The 18605-nt window shown below is 38.5% G+C and overlaps 1 protein-coding gene across 1 annotated transcript; it reads left to right on the forward strand.

Moving 5' to 3' along the window:
- Positions 1–7918: 7918 nt before the first annotated feature.
- Smp_202780 (uncharacterized protein) lies at positions 7919–8098 on the forward strand (the record flags this gene model as incomplete). Its single annotated transcript, XM_018797547.1, has 1 exon — positions 7919–8098. One exon carries the CDS (start codon positions 7919–7921, stop codon positions 8096–8098), a length of 180 nt encoding a protein of 59 aa, XP_018652578.1.
- Positions 8099–18605: the final 10507 nt, after the last annotated feature.

Raw genomic sequence — 18605 nt, forward strand, 5'->3', positions numbered from 1 at the left:
TGAATTCATGAGTCGATTGAAGCTAGACCACCATGAAAAACCTAGAAGCACTGGACGGCTATTTTGTTCGAGTATGGGATTCCTCAGTAGTGCGCATCCACGATCCCGCCCCGCGGGACTCGAACCCAAGACCCTTTGGTCTCGCGCGCAAAAGATTAATCTCTAGACCATTGATCCGGCATTCAACAGTGTTAATGTCTAACTTCGACCAATTCATGAAATTCCGCTATTGTCTTCAGTGAGTTACCATCTCACAACAGACCTGGTTGAACCTTACTGGTCGCAGCTTCTCTCTAGAACCTCAGGAAATACCCCTTGAAGCCACTCACTAGTGAGCACATGATGATTATTATCAGAAGAGGGTTTTGTGGAGATTTTAGTAATTTAACAGTAGAATTCATGAGTCGATTGGAGCTAGACCGCTAGACCGATAGGTTCTGGGTTCAAGTCCCGCGAGGCCGGATTGTGGATGCGCACTACTGCGGAGTCCTTACTCGGACGAAATAGCCGCCCAGTGCTTCCAGGTTTTCATGCTGGTCTAGCTTCAATCGACTCATGAATTCAACTATTAAATTACTAAGACCTCCACAAAACCCCCTTGAGATAATAACATTTTGTCCATAAAATAATATCACTAACTAAAATTAATGTTGCAAAATACAAAGCTTATGTCGATAGTATTTTTTAAATTCACTTCATTGATAACTATTGGAGAGTAAACACCACCACATTGTTTGTTTTAAAGTGTTAATTAACTAACTTAGGTGACATGATTAATGAAGAAAGGTAAACAAGATGAGGGCAGTTGGACGGAACTAATAAAAAAACCTTTTATCTTGGTAAAATTTGTGGGTCAGAAGAGATATGTGCTCCATTATATATTAGAAATCACATTACTCAACAGGGTAGACAGTGATTCTATTGAGTTGCATTTAAACCACGGTGATTTTCGTATATTTTTAAAATATTAAAATGAATAGTTCTAAAAAGGAAGCTAATGGTTATTATTTTTTGAAATAAAATGGAATAATCTCCTCAATATGCACCTTTTTTCTGAACTATGAACGTTAATAATTTACCTGGCACGAGCTGCATGGTCTACCATTACTAATTGGTGGATATAAGCTGATAGATTTCATAACATTGTTTCATGAAGGGTTTACTGATGAGGCTGAATCCGCTGGATGTCTTCAATATGTGACACAAGGTGTTCTCACAAACCAACAACGATATTTATTGCCCTTTCAAATCGTGTCCTTGGATATGAACCTAATGGCTATACTAATCTCTATCCTCTTTATTCTCCATGAAATTTCAGTACTACTTTCTCAATTTTTGTAATTCTCCAAGCTCTCAATCAACAATCGAAATCTGCTTGAGACTGTCACAGACATTCAACTGGGGATAGCTGCTTAGGTAACGAAAATATATCCGAACTCGTATAACCTTTGATTGCCACTTCAGATACCAGTTTACTTAACTCATACTTTTTCGTAACAAATATACCAGTCTAGTTGCTTAAGAAGGAATATAGTAGTGTTCTGTTGTCTATCTGGAAACCACTGAAATTGATACAAGTGGTTACTTCACACTGTGGAAGAGTAATATACTGCTGTCTTCATCATTTCTTACAAATAATTTAGTCACTGCTATCAGGGGGGGGGAAACTATCATCAGCTGTTTTCTGATTATCATAACAAGTATGTTATATGACGCTGTTTTAACAGACTTCAATACTTTTTTAAGCAAACATGGAGATTTTTTGTAACGAGATAAATGATGTGATTTTTCATTCAAATTCAAATTGTAAATTAAGCTAATAATAAAGGAATTCGATAATCCAAATACAGTTCATAAAATGTTTAGCCCGTGAATATATGAACTAACAGACAGTGAGTTACCAACAATAAAGGAGACCACGAGGTTTGTGGAAAAGAGTCTTTTAAATTGTTTACACCTGGTCCTATCAATAAAACCTAGTAACGCAAATTAGCCTCTTTATTAGTGCCGGTTGTCATGCCAATACTGATTCAAATCTTATGAGGATTTCGAATTTGTCTAATAAGTTGACCATGTACAACTCAAATGTCAGAGTGTCAGTATGAAGTTTCCACCTCATCAGTAAATTGAGCGTAGAGTTTCATAACCGTAAGTGTTAAATGTCTCGTTGTAACGAGTGTATAATAAGGCATATCATAGAATGTTTGAATTATCAACTTACTGGTTATAAACCAAATTAGCTCATGTTAAAGTCATTTTAAATCTGTCTTCATTCTAATGTTACAAAATCGAGTACAATGTACTTGAAGACTATTGTTTTGCAGTGGCAAGATTCAAGTAATTAATTTCATTTCAGAAATGTTTAAATTTTACACTGATTTACTTTTGAGTGCTAACAATACGCATTAGTTTTGTAGGCTAAAAGTATCATAGAATAGATTCCTCATTGCATTTGTTGCCAGATGTAATAATTTTTGTATTTGGTTTCAAAGCTAAATTAAAATTCGTTCCACAGATTAATGATCTTTGTGATTGTAAAAACTAAACTCTTATATTCTGCGTAATATTGTAGTGAACGAGAACACAGGCAGGGACAACCAAATGTATTTGAATGCAACCTTACCATATATCATGGAAAGATCTTAGAACCATAAAGTAAATACTTCATTTACAAAGTATCCACCAGTTGTCCCAAACTTTGTTGTTCCTTCGTTTTCATACCAATCACTCTCTGTTCTCGTTTTCTTTGATCTTCCTAACCTTTCGCCTCCGGGCATTCCACTTTCGATTGTCAATACATACTGTTATTTCAACATACTAAGGATTTAGTTCATAACAAAAAAATTGTTAAAATCTTTTCAATTTTCAAGATAAAAGATGAAGACAAAACTTGATTGCTTTTCAACTATCTCGATTTAGATATATATGTAAACATGACTATCTTCCTTGTAAAAATACTTCTCGTCATACTGATTATTCAGTGGCGAAATTCATAGAATAATAATAATAATAATAATAAGATTTATTAATTTAGACTTTAAGATAAATCTTTGTTTAAAGAATTTTGAGATAGGCTTATTAATAACATCCACTTATACATGTCGTTGACCGCCTGAAATATACAGTTAATACTTAACATACTCAACTCATTTCACTACAGTTTAGTGAGTTCGAGATACTTTCTTTGTACTTCCATCATATCATATTTTGGGTATTGCCATCTAATTTCAGTGTTTTGTATTGAACATTTTCTCGAAGAAGCCAACTCAGTCTCTTCATTAGGTCAAAGAATTTTTAAAAAATGTTACATTCTTATAAATGCATAATTTTTGAGTAAATAATCTGTCTTCACTACATTTATAGGTAAAAAAAAAATTATAACCTATACTAATAATAACCAGATCTGCGAGCAGCACTTCAGACTCATTTTATTTTGTTCATTGAATGACCAACGTTAATGAATAAAGAAAGAAAATGGTTTCATTTTTCTATCGACAGACATCCACTGACAAAGATGATTTACTTCTTGTGAAAATATATTGACCATAATAAAATTGACATCGATGTCCCAAGCATTTCCTAATAGAATTTCTAAAGCTACACGTTCAATTAATGACTTAGATTTAGCGATTATTTTTATTGACAAATAAATAATGTTGTAAATCATATGTTTAATGTTGTTTCTTTTTCTTCTGCTTTTGAATTCACACACACCGATAGTTTGACTGTTATCTCTGTTGTGTTATGCAGTCTCCGATTTGATATCGATTGGTCCATTGTATAATTTTGCGCGTTGATGGCCCCTTGATTTTTATAAATCAAACAATTTTGCATAAACTACTTCATTGAAAAGTCCCACAATGTTTATTAGCGACATTCAGTGCCAATAACATCTTAAAACGGCAACAGGATGCCACAATGCTTGAAACCAATCAAGTCGGAATTAAGTATATTTGTTCTTTATAGTACTTCTCATGACGATAACAGATAATCCGGCTTCAAAGAGCGCTGAGGTTATCAAGACAATCTTACCACAGTAGCTAAGCGGATTCCTATCTACCTCGAGAACTAAAATTTAGTTTAGTAGGTGTGAGCTAGCTCCGCCTGTAACCCCTCCGGGGGGCTACTGCCGGTCCCAAGCCCGGATAAAGGAGGAGGGTTAGGCATGGGGTTAGCGACCCCATCCCGTGGAAAACTAACCCGCTAATAAAACGCTAATCAACAAAATTATTCAAACCATGTAAACTCTGCCCTGGAAGTCAGAAAATATTCATTTAGAAGAGTTATGACGCCTTATGGTGAAAGTCACGGGGCCGCTACCACTTCTGACAACCAACGCAACCATTTATTTAGGTACATGGAATGTTCGTACAATATAGGAGACCAGGAGAGCCATCCAAGTTGCTGCAGAAATGAAAAGATACAACATGGAGGTATTTGGAATCAGTGAAACACATTGGACGCAGGTTGTATAGGAATCTCGTAGACCCAGGATTGTCAAAGCCTCCTTCAAAACAAAGAAAGAAGGCATTACAATGAACTTCATCTAATGCTATGCCCTTACCCACGATTACAATGAAGACGTTTAAGATCATTCTACGATAGGTTGCAGTCAATCGTTAAGGAACGCCCAACAAAGGACTTGACCATTCTGATTGGATATTTGAATGACAAGGTTGGAATGGACAACACTAAATACAAAGACGTCATGAGACGACATGGACTGGGAGAAAGGAACAAAAATGGTGAGATTTGCAAACTTATGTGCTTCAATAAATTGGTCATAGGCGGCACTATATTCCCACACAAACTCGTTCACAAAACCACCTGGACGTCACCGGATCACACTACACAGAACCAAATCGACCATATCTGCATCAACAAAAAGTTCAAGAGGACGATGGGGGATGTGAGAACCAGGAGACGAGCTGTTATGGCATCAGATCATCGTTTGCTGGTCGTCAAGATGAAATTAAAACTTAAGAAGCATTGGACAACGGGGCGGACAACATCACAAAAGTTTAGTACGGCTTTTCTTTAGGATACTGACAAACTCAACAAATTCAAGATAGCCCTCAATAATAAGTTCCAGGCCTTTCATGATCTACTCAATGGAGAGGGAACTACCATGGAAAACAAGTGGGAAGGGATAAAAGAGGCGATAACTTCAAAATGTCATGAGGTTCTGGGCCACAAAAATCACCATCAAAAGGGATGGATCACTGTTGGTACACTAGAGAAGATTGAAGAAACGTGGAACAAGAAGGCAGCAATCAATACCAGCCGAATAAGAGCAGAAAAAACCCAAGACACAAGCTGAATACACAGAAGCAAACAAGTAAGTGAAAAGTAGCATCAGAACTGTCAAACGTGAATATGTGGAAGATTTATCAATGACAGCGGAAAAGGCTGCAAGAGAAGGAAACATGAAACAACTGTATGACACAACAAAGAAACTCGCTGGAAATTACCGTAAAGCAGAACGACCAAGAACACATTACGCCGAGAAATTGAGGCAGACATGAGGAGAATGAACAAAAGTTGGATAGAACTAGAAAGGATGGCCCAGGACAGAGTGGGTTGGAGAATGTTGGTCAGTGGTCTATGCTCCACTGGGAGTAACAGGCGTAAGTTAGTAAGTAAAGTAAGGTGTGAGCTGCTGATAATTCTCAAGTCTTGACATTACGGATATAAAGTGCTTCGGGGTTACCGACAGTCCTTTATTGAGAATCTACTTTTTAGTAGAGCTCTCTCTCTGTGAAAATACTACCGAATTTCTCCAAGTGGTTTGTTAAATAGATAAGTAAGTTTTAATGTGCTTAGAAATTGAACTGATTTGTGTGAACACGACTTAAGTAATACCATTTAGTTTGAAGTTGAAAAAGTCACCATGAATTGATTTTTTAAATAAGCTCTTTTAACTTCAATCAACGAATTAGATAATAAAGTCTTGTAAATTTTGTCGTCTTTAACAAAAAGAGCGAGCATGAAAGTCTTCATTTGCAAGGTGAACAGTCAAAACTTCAGTACTGTAACTTATACATTTTTGAGGCTTCTCCATTAAGTTTGATTATAATGAATTCTTAATACTGTATACTATCATTTGATATAATATTGGCTTATTCACACACACACATTCAATTCATTTTGTAACTATCTAAACAACAATATCTAACCAAAGGAATAATCAATTATTTGATCGAATTCTTATATTACATAATACAATCAGTGTGAATAGTTAAGTCGAGTAACATTAATAGATACTTTTCTTATTAAATATTCTATTCTTGTGACAAAGTTCAAGTGATCTGTCAGAATTTATGCACTAATAAATTGTAATTAAATTAAGATAATTTATTGTTTTAATTCATTGAATAGAGTGCATTTAATCAGCAATACAAATTGAGAAGTAAAATTTTAAAAAAATGATTTAAAAGTAACTAATTTATACAAATTAACAGAATTCGTCAATTGCCAACCGTCAATCGTTATTAGTTGTACAACTAGAATGTTTCAAGAAGCTTGAATTCTAGCTAATGGTTTAAATGAACTACTAAGGTAAAACATTGAAAATAAAAAAAGAATTCAAAATCTTCAGTGTATAATGAATGAAAAAAAAAACTAGCTGAAATAGAACACAATATGTTGCAGGGATTTCTTTTAGAAACCAGATTATTCAGTATGCCGGACGTGACCAGCTTAATTTTGTCATTTATGTTAAGAATGCAATGGTCAGTTGTTTAGAGTATACACTAATAATCATTACTGATTCGAGTAAGTGATTTTCAGTTATTAATGAATAAATGAGTTTATAGTTGTAAAAATGGATAAATAGAATACCGGTCCATAGCCAAACTACAGTGATACGGTGTGGCCAATTACCAACTAACCAGGTAACCGAATTATCGATCCAAGCCCTGATAAGCTGGTAACAAAGATAAGACCTTTGAACAGAGGAATAGATATTTTATCCAACAAAATAACATGTTTATATACAAATTATTAAAAGAAAAATACCATGTTTAGATGTCTTAAACGGTTAGAGGATATCGTCTTTATAGGTCACTTGTTAGCCATTAAATCACGACCTGATTTTTAGGTTTAATTTTTACTTTTCATATCATTTAAACGGTATACATTACACAGCATCCAAGACAAAGCTTTTAATTCCGTTTCTGGTACCATATATTATGGTCAAAATAAAACAGTTCCGATCAAAATCACGTATTGTCAATAAGAGATAACATAGTTGTGTTATATATTCTACTTTAAAATGTAATGAATATACTAGTTGGTTTTCACTCACAAGAATAAAAAGTAACATAAAACCCAAAAAACGGAAATTATTAAACATTAAACAGCATATTTTAGTTGTATTATAAACTAACAAGACTGCAATAAATACCAAATTTACAAAGTAATAAATGAATATTTGGAGAAGTTCTTAAATGAGTAAAGCAAAAATTCACTTCGTTCTTGTAAGTAATTTAATAACTACTTGTTGATAACCGTTTCTCCATTAGGCTGAATTTCATGATTAAAGCCTAACCTTATCCACTAGCCAACATTTTATACAAATAGTTACAGACAATAAATCGCAGACAAAATACCAACTATTCTAGTTGATAGGCATTTATTGCCTTCAAAAATCCATAGACGATTGATTCTACCTAGTTAATAATTCTAGGGAGATGAATAAAACATAAGAAACAGATCGCTGAAACTGATATATACTGACTAACACAATGGACAAACTAAATTTATTTGATCATCCTTAATATGAATTAGCTGAAAACGCATTGAAAAATAGAATACAAGTGTGGCGGTAAATGAATCCGCAAAATCAATAGCTCTGTAAGTATTCGACATTAGATGCTGACCACATTAGTTTTAATGGACTCATTTAGCTGAGCCTGTGATGAAACGGTTGGATATACACTCAGATTTAAATGCTTTTAAGGATTACATGGAGAGGTTCGGAATCTGGGCTATAACCAAGGAAGATAGTGAGGATTTTAATGTTGTGGTTCATTTCCTTACGTTTGTAGTAACCTGCTTTTCTCGACAAGAACGCGATTGGTATTGTAGCTGTAAATAATTCCCCAAAATCAATAGCTCATTAAGTGTTCGATATTGGATGCTGACCATGTTGTTTAAGTGGACTTGTTTAACTGAAGGCTTTCGGTCATGCATCCGTACCAGATCACGTTTCAACACGGCGTGGGACACAGCTCCTACGTTTCATTAGCCAGCTTATAGAAAAGGTCCTCGATATATTGGTAACGAATCAAATATATCTTTCCTGCCTCTTCTCGTCTGACTTCTGATTTCTATCTGACTCGGAACGATCGAATATAGAAGGTGCTACTGGTAGCTAGTTGTAAAACTAGAACATCCGTTGCATCGTCATTGGTGAGACCGACGTGATCTGGTACACCAAGTCAATATACTGTGAGTCTGTTCCATTTTGGAATATTATTATTGTTATTCTTTATTTGAATTTTATATATTGTGATATACTTTTTTTCGCGAATTTTTTTTTTCCGGATATATTTTAATTAGACATTTTTCGTTATCTATATTACTATATAGATACTATATTACTATCACTCACCCAAGGTTTTTAAGTTAAAGTCTATTCCCCCTATTTCGATTCAGTTAACGCCATTTTGGCCCGACAATATCGAGTCCTGGTTCTGCTATGCAGAAGCCGATTTTTGCATGCACGGAATCACGGACTCGCGCACACGTTTCCTCGCGGTAGTTAAGGCGTTACCGCGCGAGTTTAACAGGTACGTAACACCTAGTATGTTTACTAATGATGTTCCCGAACCTTACGAAACGCTTAAACTATCGATTTTAAAACGCGGAGACCTAACTGATCGACAACGGTTAGACCAACTCCTTAACAATATCGACTTACAACATGGTTCTGCGACGGACATGTTGCTTAGAATGAGAGAAGTCATTGGCCAACGAACTTTCGATGATGGCCTATTTAGACAACTTTTCTTGTCTAAACTCCCTCAACAGGTGCAGGCAGTGCTTGTTTCATTTCAAAACAATGCCATAGATGAACTAGCTGCATCTGCCGATCGAATCTTGGAAATCACCAAATTTTCTAAGGCCGAGGTTTTTACTATCAAAGAAAAACCCCAATCGACCTCGACTGACATGGCCGGACTATGTCACACGCTTACAAGATATCTTAGAGTTCGTAATGACCGTAGTCGGTCAAAATCCTCACGTAGGATCGTTTCACGTAAGAGATCTGTCTCTCGACCACGAGAGACAGACAATCCCGACTGGTGCTGGTATCACAACCAGTACGGTAAATCCTCTAGAAATTGCAGGAAGCCCTGCAATTATCCGACTTCAAAATCGAGTGACACGAAAAACAGTTCGGGAAACTTCCCAGCCGGCACGCGTTAACGGCAACCGTAGCCGGCGAACACAGCCGCCTCTTATATGTCACGGATGTGACTACGAAAGTTCGCTACCTCGTCGACACTGGCGCAGAAGTTAGCGTTCTTCCAGCAAATCCCGACGACAGACTTCGCGAGTCTGTTTTAAGTTTACAGGCGGCAAACGGAAAACCGATCGCTACTTACGGTAAAAGGTACGTCTACCTTAACGTGGGTTTACGCAAACCCATACATTGGATCTTCGTTGTTGCAGATGTTTCTATGCCAATCATTGGTATAGACCTGTTACAACACCACAATCTACTCATCGACACACGCTCACGAAGGTTAATAGACGGAAACACTAAGTTATCCGTTTGCGTAACTCCTTGTTCTGGTTGCAGGTTATCCCCAGTCACGATTAAGCACGCCATAGACCCCTTGTACCAATCAGTACTCGACAAATACCCCGGGATATACCAATCGCAATCGAAATTACCTTGTGTAACCAGCAATGTTACACATCACATCTCGACTACAGGACCACCTGTATTTTCGAAAGCTCGAAGACTCGCTCCCGAGAAGCTTAGGTTAGCTAAAAACGAATTCGACCACATGATGGACCTAGGGATAATTCGACCATCGAATAGTCCATGGTCATCCCCATTGCACATGGTCCCTAAAAAGGACAGCAATGATTGGCGGCCAACTGGTGATTATCGGCGTCTGAATGCTAAAACCATTCCCGATCGTTACCCGCTGCCTCATATTCACGATTTGACAGCTACCTTGAAAGGTACAACTGTTTTTTCAAAAATCGACTTAGTTAAGGCTTATAACCAAATACCGATGGCACCTGACGACATTCCTAAAACCGCCATCATCACTCCTTTCGGTCTTTACGAATTTCTACGAATGCCTTTTGGTTTAAGAAATGCGGCTCAAACCTTCCAAAGGTTTATAGACGACGTCTTCCGAGGTCTCAACTTCGTACATGCGTATGTTGATGACTGTCTAATAGCAAGTCCGGACAGAGAATCGCATCTCAAGCATCTGGACATTGTTTTCGATCGACTCCAAAGGCATGGCATTACTGTCAACATTCAGAAATGCCAAATCGGGACTAACTCCTTAGACTTCTTAGGACACACTATTGATGCCCAAGGCATCCGACCCCTTAGGAGCAAAGTGGCGGCCATTCTGGATTACCCAGAACCGACCACGATCAAGCACTTACGAACTTTCAACGGACTCGTAAGTTTCTATAGACGGTTCATACCTAAATGCGCGTCCCTTATGAAACCGTTAACCGATCAGCTTCGTGGAAATGCGAAATCAATTAGTTTAGACGACATAGCCCGTAAAGCATTCCCCACAGTTAAGGAACACATCGCTAAAGCAACCCTGCTTGCTCATCAGGACACTCAAGCGCCCATTAGTATCGCAGTAGACGCATCCGACTCAGCAATCGGAGCAGTCTTACAACAATGGGTTAACAACTCGTGGCAACCTCTAGGATTTTTCTCGAGACGGTTGTTAGACGCGGAATCTAGGTACAGCACGTTCGGTAGGGAACTCCTAGCTATGTATTGTGCTGTACGGCATTTTCAACATTCCATCGAAGGAAGAGAATTCACGCTTTTTACCGATCACAAACCTCTTACCTTCTCTTTAAATTCATCTTCAGACAAGTACTCACCGCGAGAGTCTCGACAACTCGACTACATTTCGCAGTTTACTTCAGACATACAACATATTTCTGGAGCAAACAATGTAGTCGCAGACGCCTTGTCTCGAATTAGCTCCTTGAACAGTTTCCAAGGAATCGACCTTCTTAAACTCGCTCAGCTTCAAAAAGAAGACATTGATCTTCAGCATGAGTTATCCTCGACAACTCTTAAACTAAGTGTTAGGCAGATGGGAACAGGTAAGGAAACCTTACTCTGTGACACATCTACAGGTAGGGATCGTCCAATTGTACCAAAACATTATCGCCGCAACGTCTTCAATACGTTGCACAATCTTTCTCATCCAGGTGCTCGTGCAACAGTCAAACTTATAGCCGAACGCTTTTGCTGGCCTGGCATGAATAAAGACGTGAGGGAGTGGGCACGCTCCTGTGTTAGCTGTCAGAAAGCTAAGGTCGTAAGACACAACAAATGTCCCTTAGGCTCTTTCAAAACCCCTGACGCTCGTTTCGACCACGTCCATATAGATTTGGTAGGACCCTTACCCGACTCGAACGGATACTCATATCTCCTAACATGCGTGGACCGTTTTACTCGATGGCCAGAAGCAGTACCGATTAAGGACATTACTGCTGAAACCGTGGCCCGCGCTTTCGTCGAACGATGGGTAGCAAATTTCGGCTGCCCTTCCACAATCACTACAGACCGCGGACGCCAGTTCGAATCTGGACTTTTCCGTTGTCTAACCTCACTTTTAGGAATCACGCGCTTCCGAACGACCGCCTACCACCCACAAGCAAACGGGTTGGTAGAACGTTTTCATCGACAACTAAAAGCCTCATTATCAGCTTCAAACGTTTCACAGTGGACAGACGCTCTTCCACTCGTCTTGCTAGGTATCCGCAATGCAGTGAAAGCTGACATTGGATACACGGCATCTCAACTCGTTTACGGAACGACACTCCGACTCCCAGGAGAATTCGTGGATCCTTCAGCTTCTTCATTGAACATGGATCTAAACTCTTACACGAGTAGGCTTACAAACGCTATGCGTTCAGTTAAACCTGCTCACACTCGACCTCAATCAACTGATGTTTTCGTTCAACCCGAATTACGACATAGTACACACGTCTTCATTCGTCGAGACTCACATCGACGACCCCTCGAATCAGCATACGAAGGACCCTTCAAAGTTCTTCAACGCGAACCTAAGTACTATGTAGTCGATAAGAACGGTACGAACGATAGCATCAGTATCGATCGACTCAAAGCTGCGTACCTAGAAGGAAACCCTAGCTACGTCGATTTTCCTTCGGTACAAGCAAACGACACAGCTACTACACTTGTAGTACCCTACACGACAACCGACACACAACTTGATACTTCGCCAACGACAATAGATAAACCTAAAACAACGCGTTCTGGAAGACGAGTAAGATTTCCAGAACATCTTATCGAATATTGCACGTAGGACATAAGCTTTATCTTGAATTACACTTTCATAGTTTATTATAAATTTTTTTTTTTAATATGCTCATTTTTTTTTATTTATATAAAAAAAACCAAAAAAAAAAACAAAACATTATTTTTTTGAGCGTATATATATATATTTATATATATATATATAAAAAAAAAACCATTTTTTTTCCCGATCGCTTTAACGCTGTTTGTAAGTGTATTAGTTTATTCATTTTTTTTCCCCGCTCATCTTGTTTCCCTACGCAAGTACGAGTGTATTTTTGACATGCACTCACACGTTCTATTTTTCCTCTTTTCCAGGACGGCTGGAAAAGAACGACGAAGTTTCGCAAGAAACCGGAATTTTTCATTGTACTATATTTCTTTATTGCTATGTTGTACATTTTGGTCCCATAGTTTAAGGAAAGACGACCAGACGCTGCTAAACGAAGCAAGCTATCAGAAGAGTGTTTACCAACGACAAACTCGTTGGGTTTAAACTTCTGGCTGGTCACGTCTTAGGGGCATCACTACCTCACTAGGGGGGGAGTGATCTGTAGCTGTAAATAATTCCCCAAAATCAATAGCTCATTAAGTGTTCGATATTGGATGCTGACCATGTTGTTTAAGTGGACTTGTTTAACTGAAGGCTTTCGGTCATGCATCCGTACCAGATCACGTTTCAACACGGCGTGGGACACAGCTCCTACGTTTCATTAGCCAGCTTATAGAAAAGGTCCTCGATATATTGGTAACGAATCAAATATATCTTTCCTGCCTCTTCTCGTCTGACTTCTGATTTCTATCTGACTCGGAACGATCGAATATAGAAGGTGCTACTGGTAGCTAGTTGTAAAACTAGAACATCCGTTGTATCGTCAGTATAATGAAAACAATTATTATTATAAGCAATTGTATCCGTGATTGTTTTACTGTACTCGTTTTATTTAACCGTATCAAAAGCACTTTTCGTTCCGTCGCCCATCTTGTTCGTTCGAACTTTCTTGCGCTATGCCTTTTTGCCTGTACCCTTTGGCACATCTCGGTATTCTTTCGATACCACGAGATCACCAATAAATACACCTTATCTGGACCAATTACAGCCTTCTGGTTTACGACCTATCGAAGGAACCAAGTCGTTTTCGGTCGCGTAATCTTCATGTAATGGTGGCCATAGTCAATCGAGACTCGACGCCATCTACACGTTCATCGGAAAAGAAGAATACAGCTTAATAAATGCTGGCATTTCCAGACAAGCCCATTTCACTACCTTATGCAACTATAAAACAACTACTGATGGGTCATGTAAAGTATAAAAATTTCGAATGCGGTAAGGGAGAAAAATTCGATGAAACAACTCGCCAGAACATCAGGAATTTCACTGCTTTACTACGTCGTCGCAGTCCAATACGTAATCAAGGCTATTCAGATAACAATTCATTAAGTTGTGAAACAGTTCACGAAGATGAGCACAAGTTTGGTAAATGCTTGTTCTGTGGCAGGTTTCACCCTTGTAGTTCATGTGTATTTCATAATTCTAAATGCTTTAAATGTGGTAAAACTGGACATATTCAGTCAGTTTGTAATATCAAGGTTCATTTCGCTGAAACTAATGTAAAATGTGTGATCCTATTAGGTTGGATGTTCCCAGTGATCACTTATCTTTATCCAAGACTTCTAGAAGCGATATAACGTCACATAACAGCCCAGAGTTGAATGAAACCCAGAATCATTTCGAGATAAAAGTTCCTAACCAACCAACTTTTTGTCGGATTTCTCAGGTTATTGTACCAGATATGGTTTGTAGTAATAATTCACATATTTCTGATGAGATTTCTTACAACTCTGAGAATTAAGTGTTAAACGAGTCAAATCATGATGAAAAACCGGACTCATTTTTGGTAGATGCTGATTCTTCTAATGATCCATTATTCTCTAATGAAACTCTTGATAAGTTTGAGAGAAATATTTCAGAAAAATCAAACTCTGATATTATATTGTAGACCATCAACATTGATGTTATTGTATCAGTTGTTGGATATTCTTCAGACCAATATGTGTCGAGTAGAATCCCTGGTCAGTGGTATGGTAAATCAGAGGGAATAGAAAGTTTTCCTGAAGCAATCAGAGAACCAGTTTTCACAGGTAGAAAATCCAGATCAAGTCCAAGATTATCCTAATGAGTATGAGGCAGATGCATGTTTTCCATTTGGTTGATTCGCAAGTGAATCAAGCCTAGATGAATCACCTGTGTTAATTACATATATCAGTGAATATTTATCTGTGTATTCTTATATGAATAACAAAAAGGATATGCATAATAATTTTTATGCAAGTCAAAGTCACATGATGGAATGCCTCAAATTACGTGTCATTGTTTATCCCCAAATACTCTCATCTAGTAATCGAAGTGTGAGATATAAGAAGATAATGCAAATTAGTAACGTCAAATTGGTTATAACATTGCGACGTAAGGACCCTACATTATTTAGTGCGGGAGGATAGTGGTGGAAAGTCTATGATGCAAATTGTAGATGTCAGTGGTTTCACTACACAAACGACATGATGATTGCATACAACTCCAGGAATCAGGTGGGTCTGTTCCAATTTCGGTTGGTAATTCTAATACTAATGAGTATGTTCTAGATCGTACAGAGTCTACATCTATTACACAATTGGGCAGACAAGTGATGAACCTAAAGAGAAGAGGTACGATTGATCGCAGAAATTTGGATTCTCATTTAAGCTGTGGTGGATGTGGTGTTTGAATGAACCAATGATTCCCTCGTATTGATGACTTTAATTTTGAATTCCAAGTGCAATACATGCGTTCGTGTTCATCTAATCCTTCTTGATTAAATTGCGTTGTTTCTGGGATTACTAGTTTATACTATAATTCAAATACTCCTAAACATCACAGTACACCAAAAGAAGCGACAGTCTTGTACACAACCACGCCAGCGGTAGCTGATCGCGATATGATCAACGTGAGTCCAGGGTTGAGATGCAGAGGAAGAGACCATGTGGCACATGGGCGATGACTGTGCCGGTAGTTAGTGCTAGTCAGAAACAGGTTTTGGTCTGCGCACAGTTGGTAGCCCTCAACTTTCGACCAGGCAGTGACTCGAGATCGTTAAGATACGAGAGATCTTTCACCATAGGCGAGCTACTATATAAGTTTAAAACTTAGAGTACACAAAGGGGAATACATAAGTGACGTAGTATAAAAAAATAAAACGGATGTTTTAAAATGAATGTGAATTGTCTGAATTTTATTTGAAGCCAGAATAGTATTTCCAGTAGCAATTGTCATTTCATTTGATTTGATCGGATGGGCCTTACAAAAATGGGTTAACCACACCTGATAACATTTGGCATACTTCTCAAGACGGTTGCTAGACACCGAATCGAGGTATAGTACTGAAGATACCACCGGAATTATAGTTCGGCATGGAACTCTCGGCCATGTGTTGTGCTGTATGGCACTTTCAGCAATCAGATGAAGACCGAGAATTCACTGTTTTCACCCATCACAAACCTCTTGTCTTCTCTTTAAGCTCATCTCCACATGAGTACTCACCTCGAGAGCCTCGACAACTGGACTACATTTCGCAGTTTACTTCAGATATACAACACATTTCTGGAGCAAACAGTGTATTCACAGACGCCTTGTTCCGTATAACATCTTTGAACAGTTTCCAAGGAATCAACCTTCTTAAACTCGCTCAGCTTCAAAAAGAAGACACTGATCTTCAGCACGAGTTATCCTCGACAACTCTCAAACTGCGCATTAAACAGATGAGAACAGGTAAGGGAACCTTACTATTAGACACATCTACAGGTAGGGATAGTCCAATCGTGCTGAAAAATTGTCGACGCAGCGTCTTCAATACGTTGCACAATCTTTCTCATCCACGTGATCGTGTATTCATCAAGCTTATGGCAGAACGGTTTTGCTGGCCTGGTATGAATAAAGACGTGAGGGAGTGGGCACGCTCCTGTGTGAGCTGCCAGAAGTCTAGGGTGATTGGGCATAACAAATGTCCCTTAGGCTCTTTCAAAACTCCTGATGCTCGTTTCGACCATGTTCATCTGGATTTGGTAGGACCGTTACTCGATTCAAATGGATACTCATATCTCTTAACATGCGTAGACCGTTTCACTCGATGGCCTGAAGCAGGACCTATTAAGGATATTACTGCTGAATCAGTGGCTTGCGCATTCGTCGAACGATGGGTAGCAAATTTCGGCTGCCCTTCAACCATCACTACAGACCGCCAGCTTGAATCTGGACTTTTCCGCTGTTTGACCACACTATTAGGAATCACTCGTTTCCGAACGACCACCTACCACCCACAAGCAAACAGGTTGGTGGAACGCTTTCATCGACAGCCTAAAGCTTCACTCAGCTGCAAACGGTTCACAGTGGACCGATGCTCTTCCACCCGTCTTACTAGGTATTCGCAATGCAGTGAAAGCTGACATTAGATACACTGCAGCTCAACTCGTTTATGGAACGACACTCCGACTTCCAGGAGAATTCGTAGGTCCTTCGTCTTCTTCAATGAACATGGATTTAAACTCCTGCACGAGCAGGCTTACAAACACAATGCGTTCAGTTAAACCTGTTTCTATTCGACCTCAGTCAACTGATGTTTTCGTTCAACCTGACTTACGATATAGTACACATGTCTTCGTACGTCCAGACTCACATCGACGACTCCTCGAATCAGCATACGAAGGACCCTTCAAAGTTCTTCAGTGCGAACCTAAGTATTATATAGTCCATAAGAACGGCACTAACGATAGCATCAGCATCAATCGAATCAAAGCAGAGTATTTAGAAGGAAACCCGAGTTATGTCGATTTTCCTGATGTAAGATCGAAAGGCACAAGGCTCACAATTACGACACCTCACCTGATAATCACCGATCGGTGGTATCTGACAACAGACTCAAAACAGCGCGTTCTGGAAGAAGAGTAAGGTTTCCAGAACACCTAAACGATTACCGCACATAAGACATTTCGTTTCGATTGTTTGTATTATTGTATCAAGAACAGAAGCAAGAACAGAAGCAAACTATTTTTAATATGTCCATATATATATATATATATATATTCTTATTCAGAAAAAACAAGATTTCTTGTTGCGTATATGTGTATATTTATATCTTTTCAAGAAACACAAAAACATTCTGTGAAAATCGTTTTTTACCCTAATGTATGTTTACAAAACGCATGTATGTGAGTTTATGTTCCTTTTTCGCCTATTTTGTGTCTTTACTCATGTACGAGTGCAATTCAACATGCACTCACATATCTTTTTTTCTTTTCTAAGATGGCTGGAAAAAATGAAAAACCAAGAAGTTTAGGATGAACCGAAATTCCCATTGTACCTGTTTTACATTACCATATGTTCCCTTATAGTAAGAAAAGACGGACAGATGCTGCTGAACAAACCCAGCTATCAAGAGTGTTTACCAACGACAAACTCGTTGGGTTTAAACTCCTGGCTGGCCACATCTTAGGGTCATTACTACCCCCCAATAGAGGGGGAGTGATCTGTAGTGGTAAATAAATCCCCAAAATCAATAGCTCTGTAAGTCTCCGACATTTGATGCTGACCGCATTAGTTCTTACTGGACTAATCTAGCCATAGGCATTCGGTCACGCGTCCACACGAGATTATAAGTGGGTGCGCCCTGCTTCACATCCACAACCGCTAAACAGCCTATATTAGTCACTTCTCAATATACCGATAGCTTATCAACTCTGTACTCGGACCTCTTCATTTCGGACTCCTGATTTGACTAGGTTGGTGTTACTGGTTACGGTGTTGTCAAAATCCAAATACCTGTGACATCTTTAAGTTCTTTTCCACGTGATGGAGTTGCTAATTCCATGTCTAACTCTCCCCTTATAACCTGGCCTTAGAAGGACACCAAACGGAATCAACAAAATACTGTTTAAGCGTTTATCATCTTAAAGGAATTGTGCTTTATAACAATATGTTTGAAGAAACTAATGATTCCTCGTTAATATTGTTACGGATTAC

The sequence above is a fragment of the Schistosoma mansoni genome, chromosome 5, assembly GCF_000237925.1.
Source record: "Schistosoma mansoni strain Puerto Rico chromosome 5, complete genome".
NCBI lineage: Eukaryota > Metazoa > Platyhelminthes > Trematoda > Strigeidida > Schistosomatidae > Schistosoma > Schistosoma mansoni.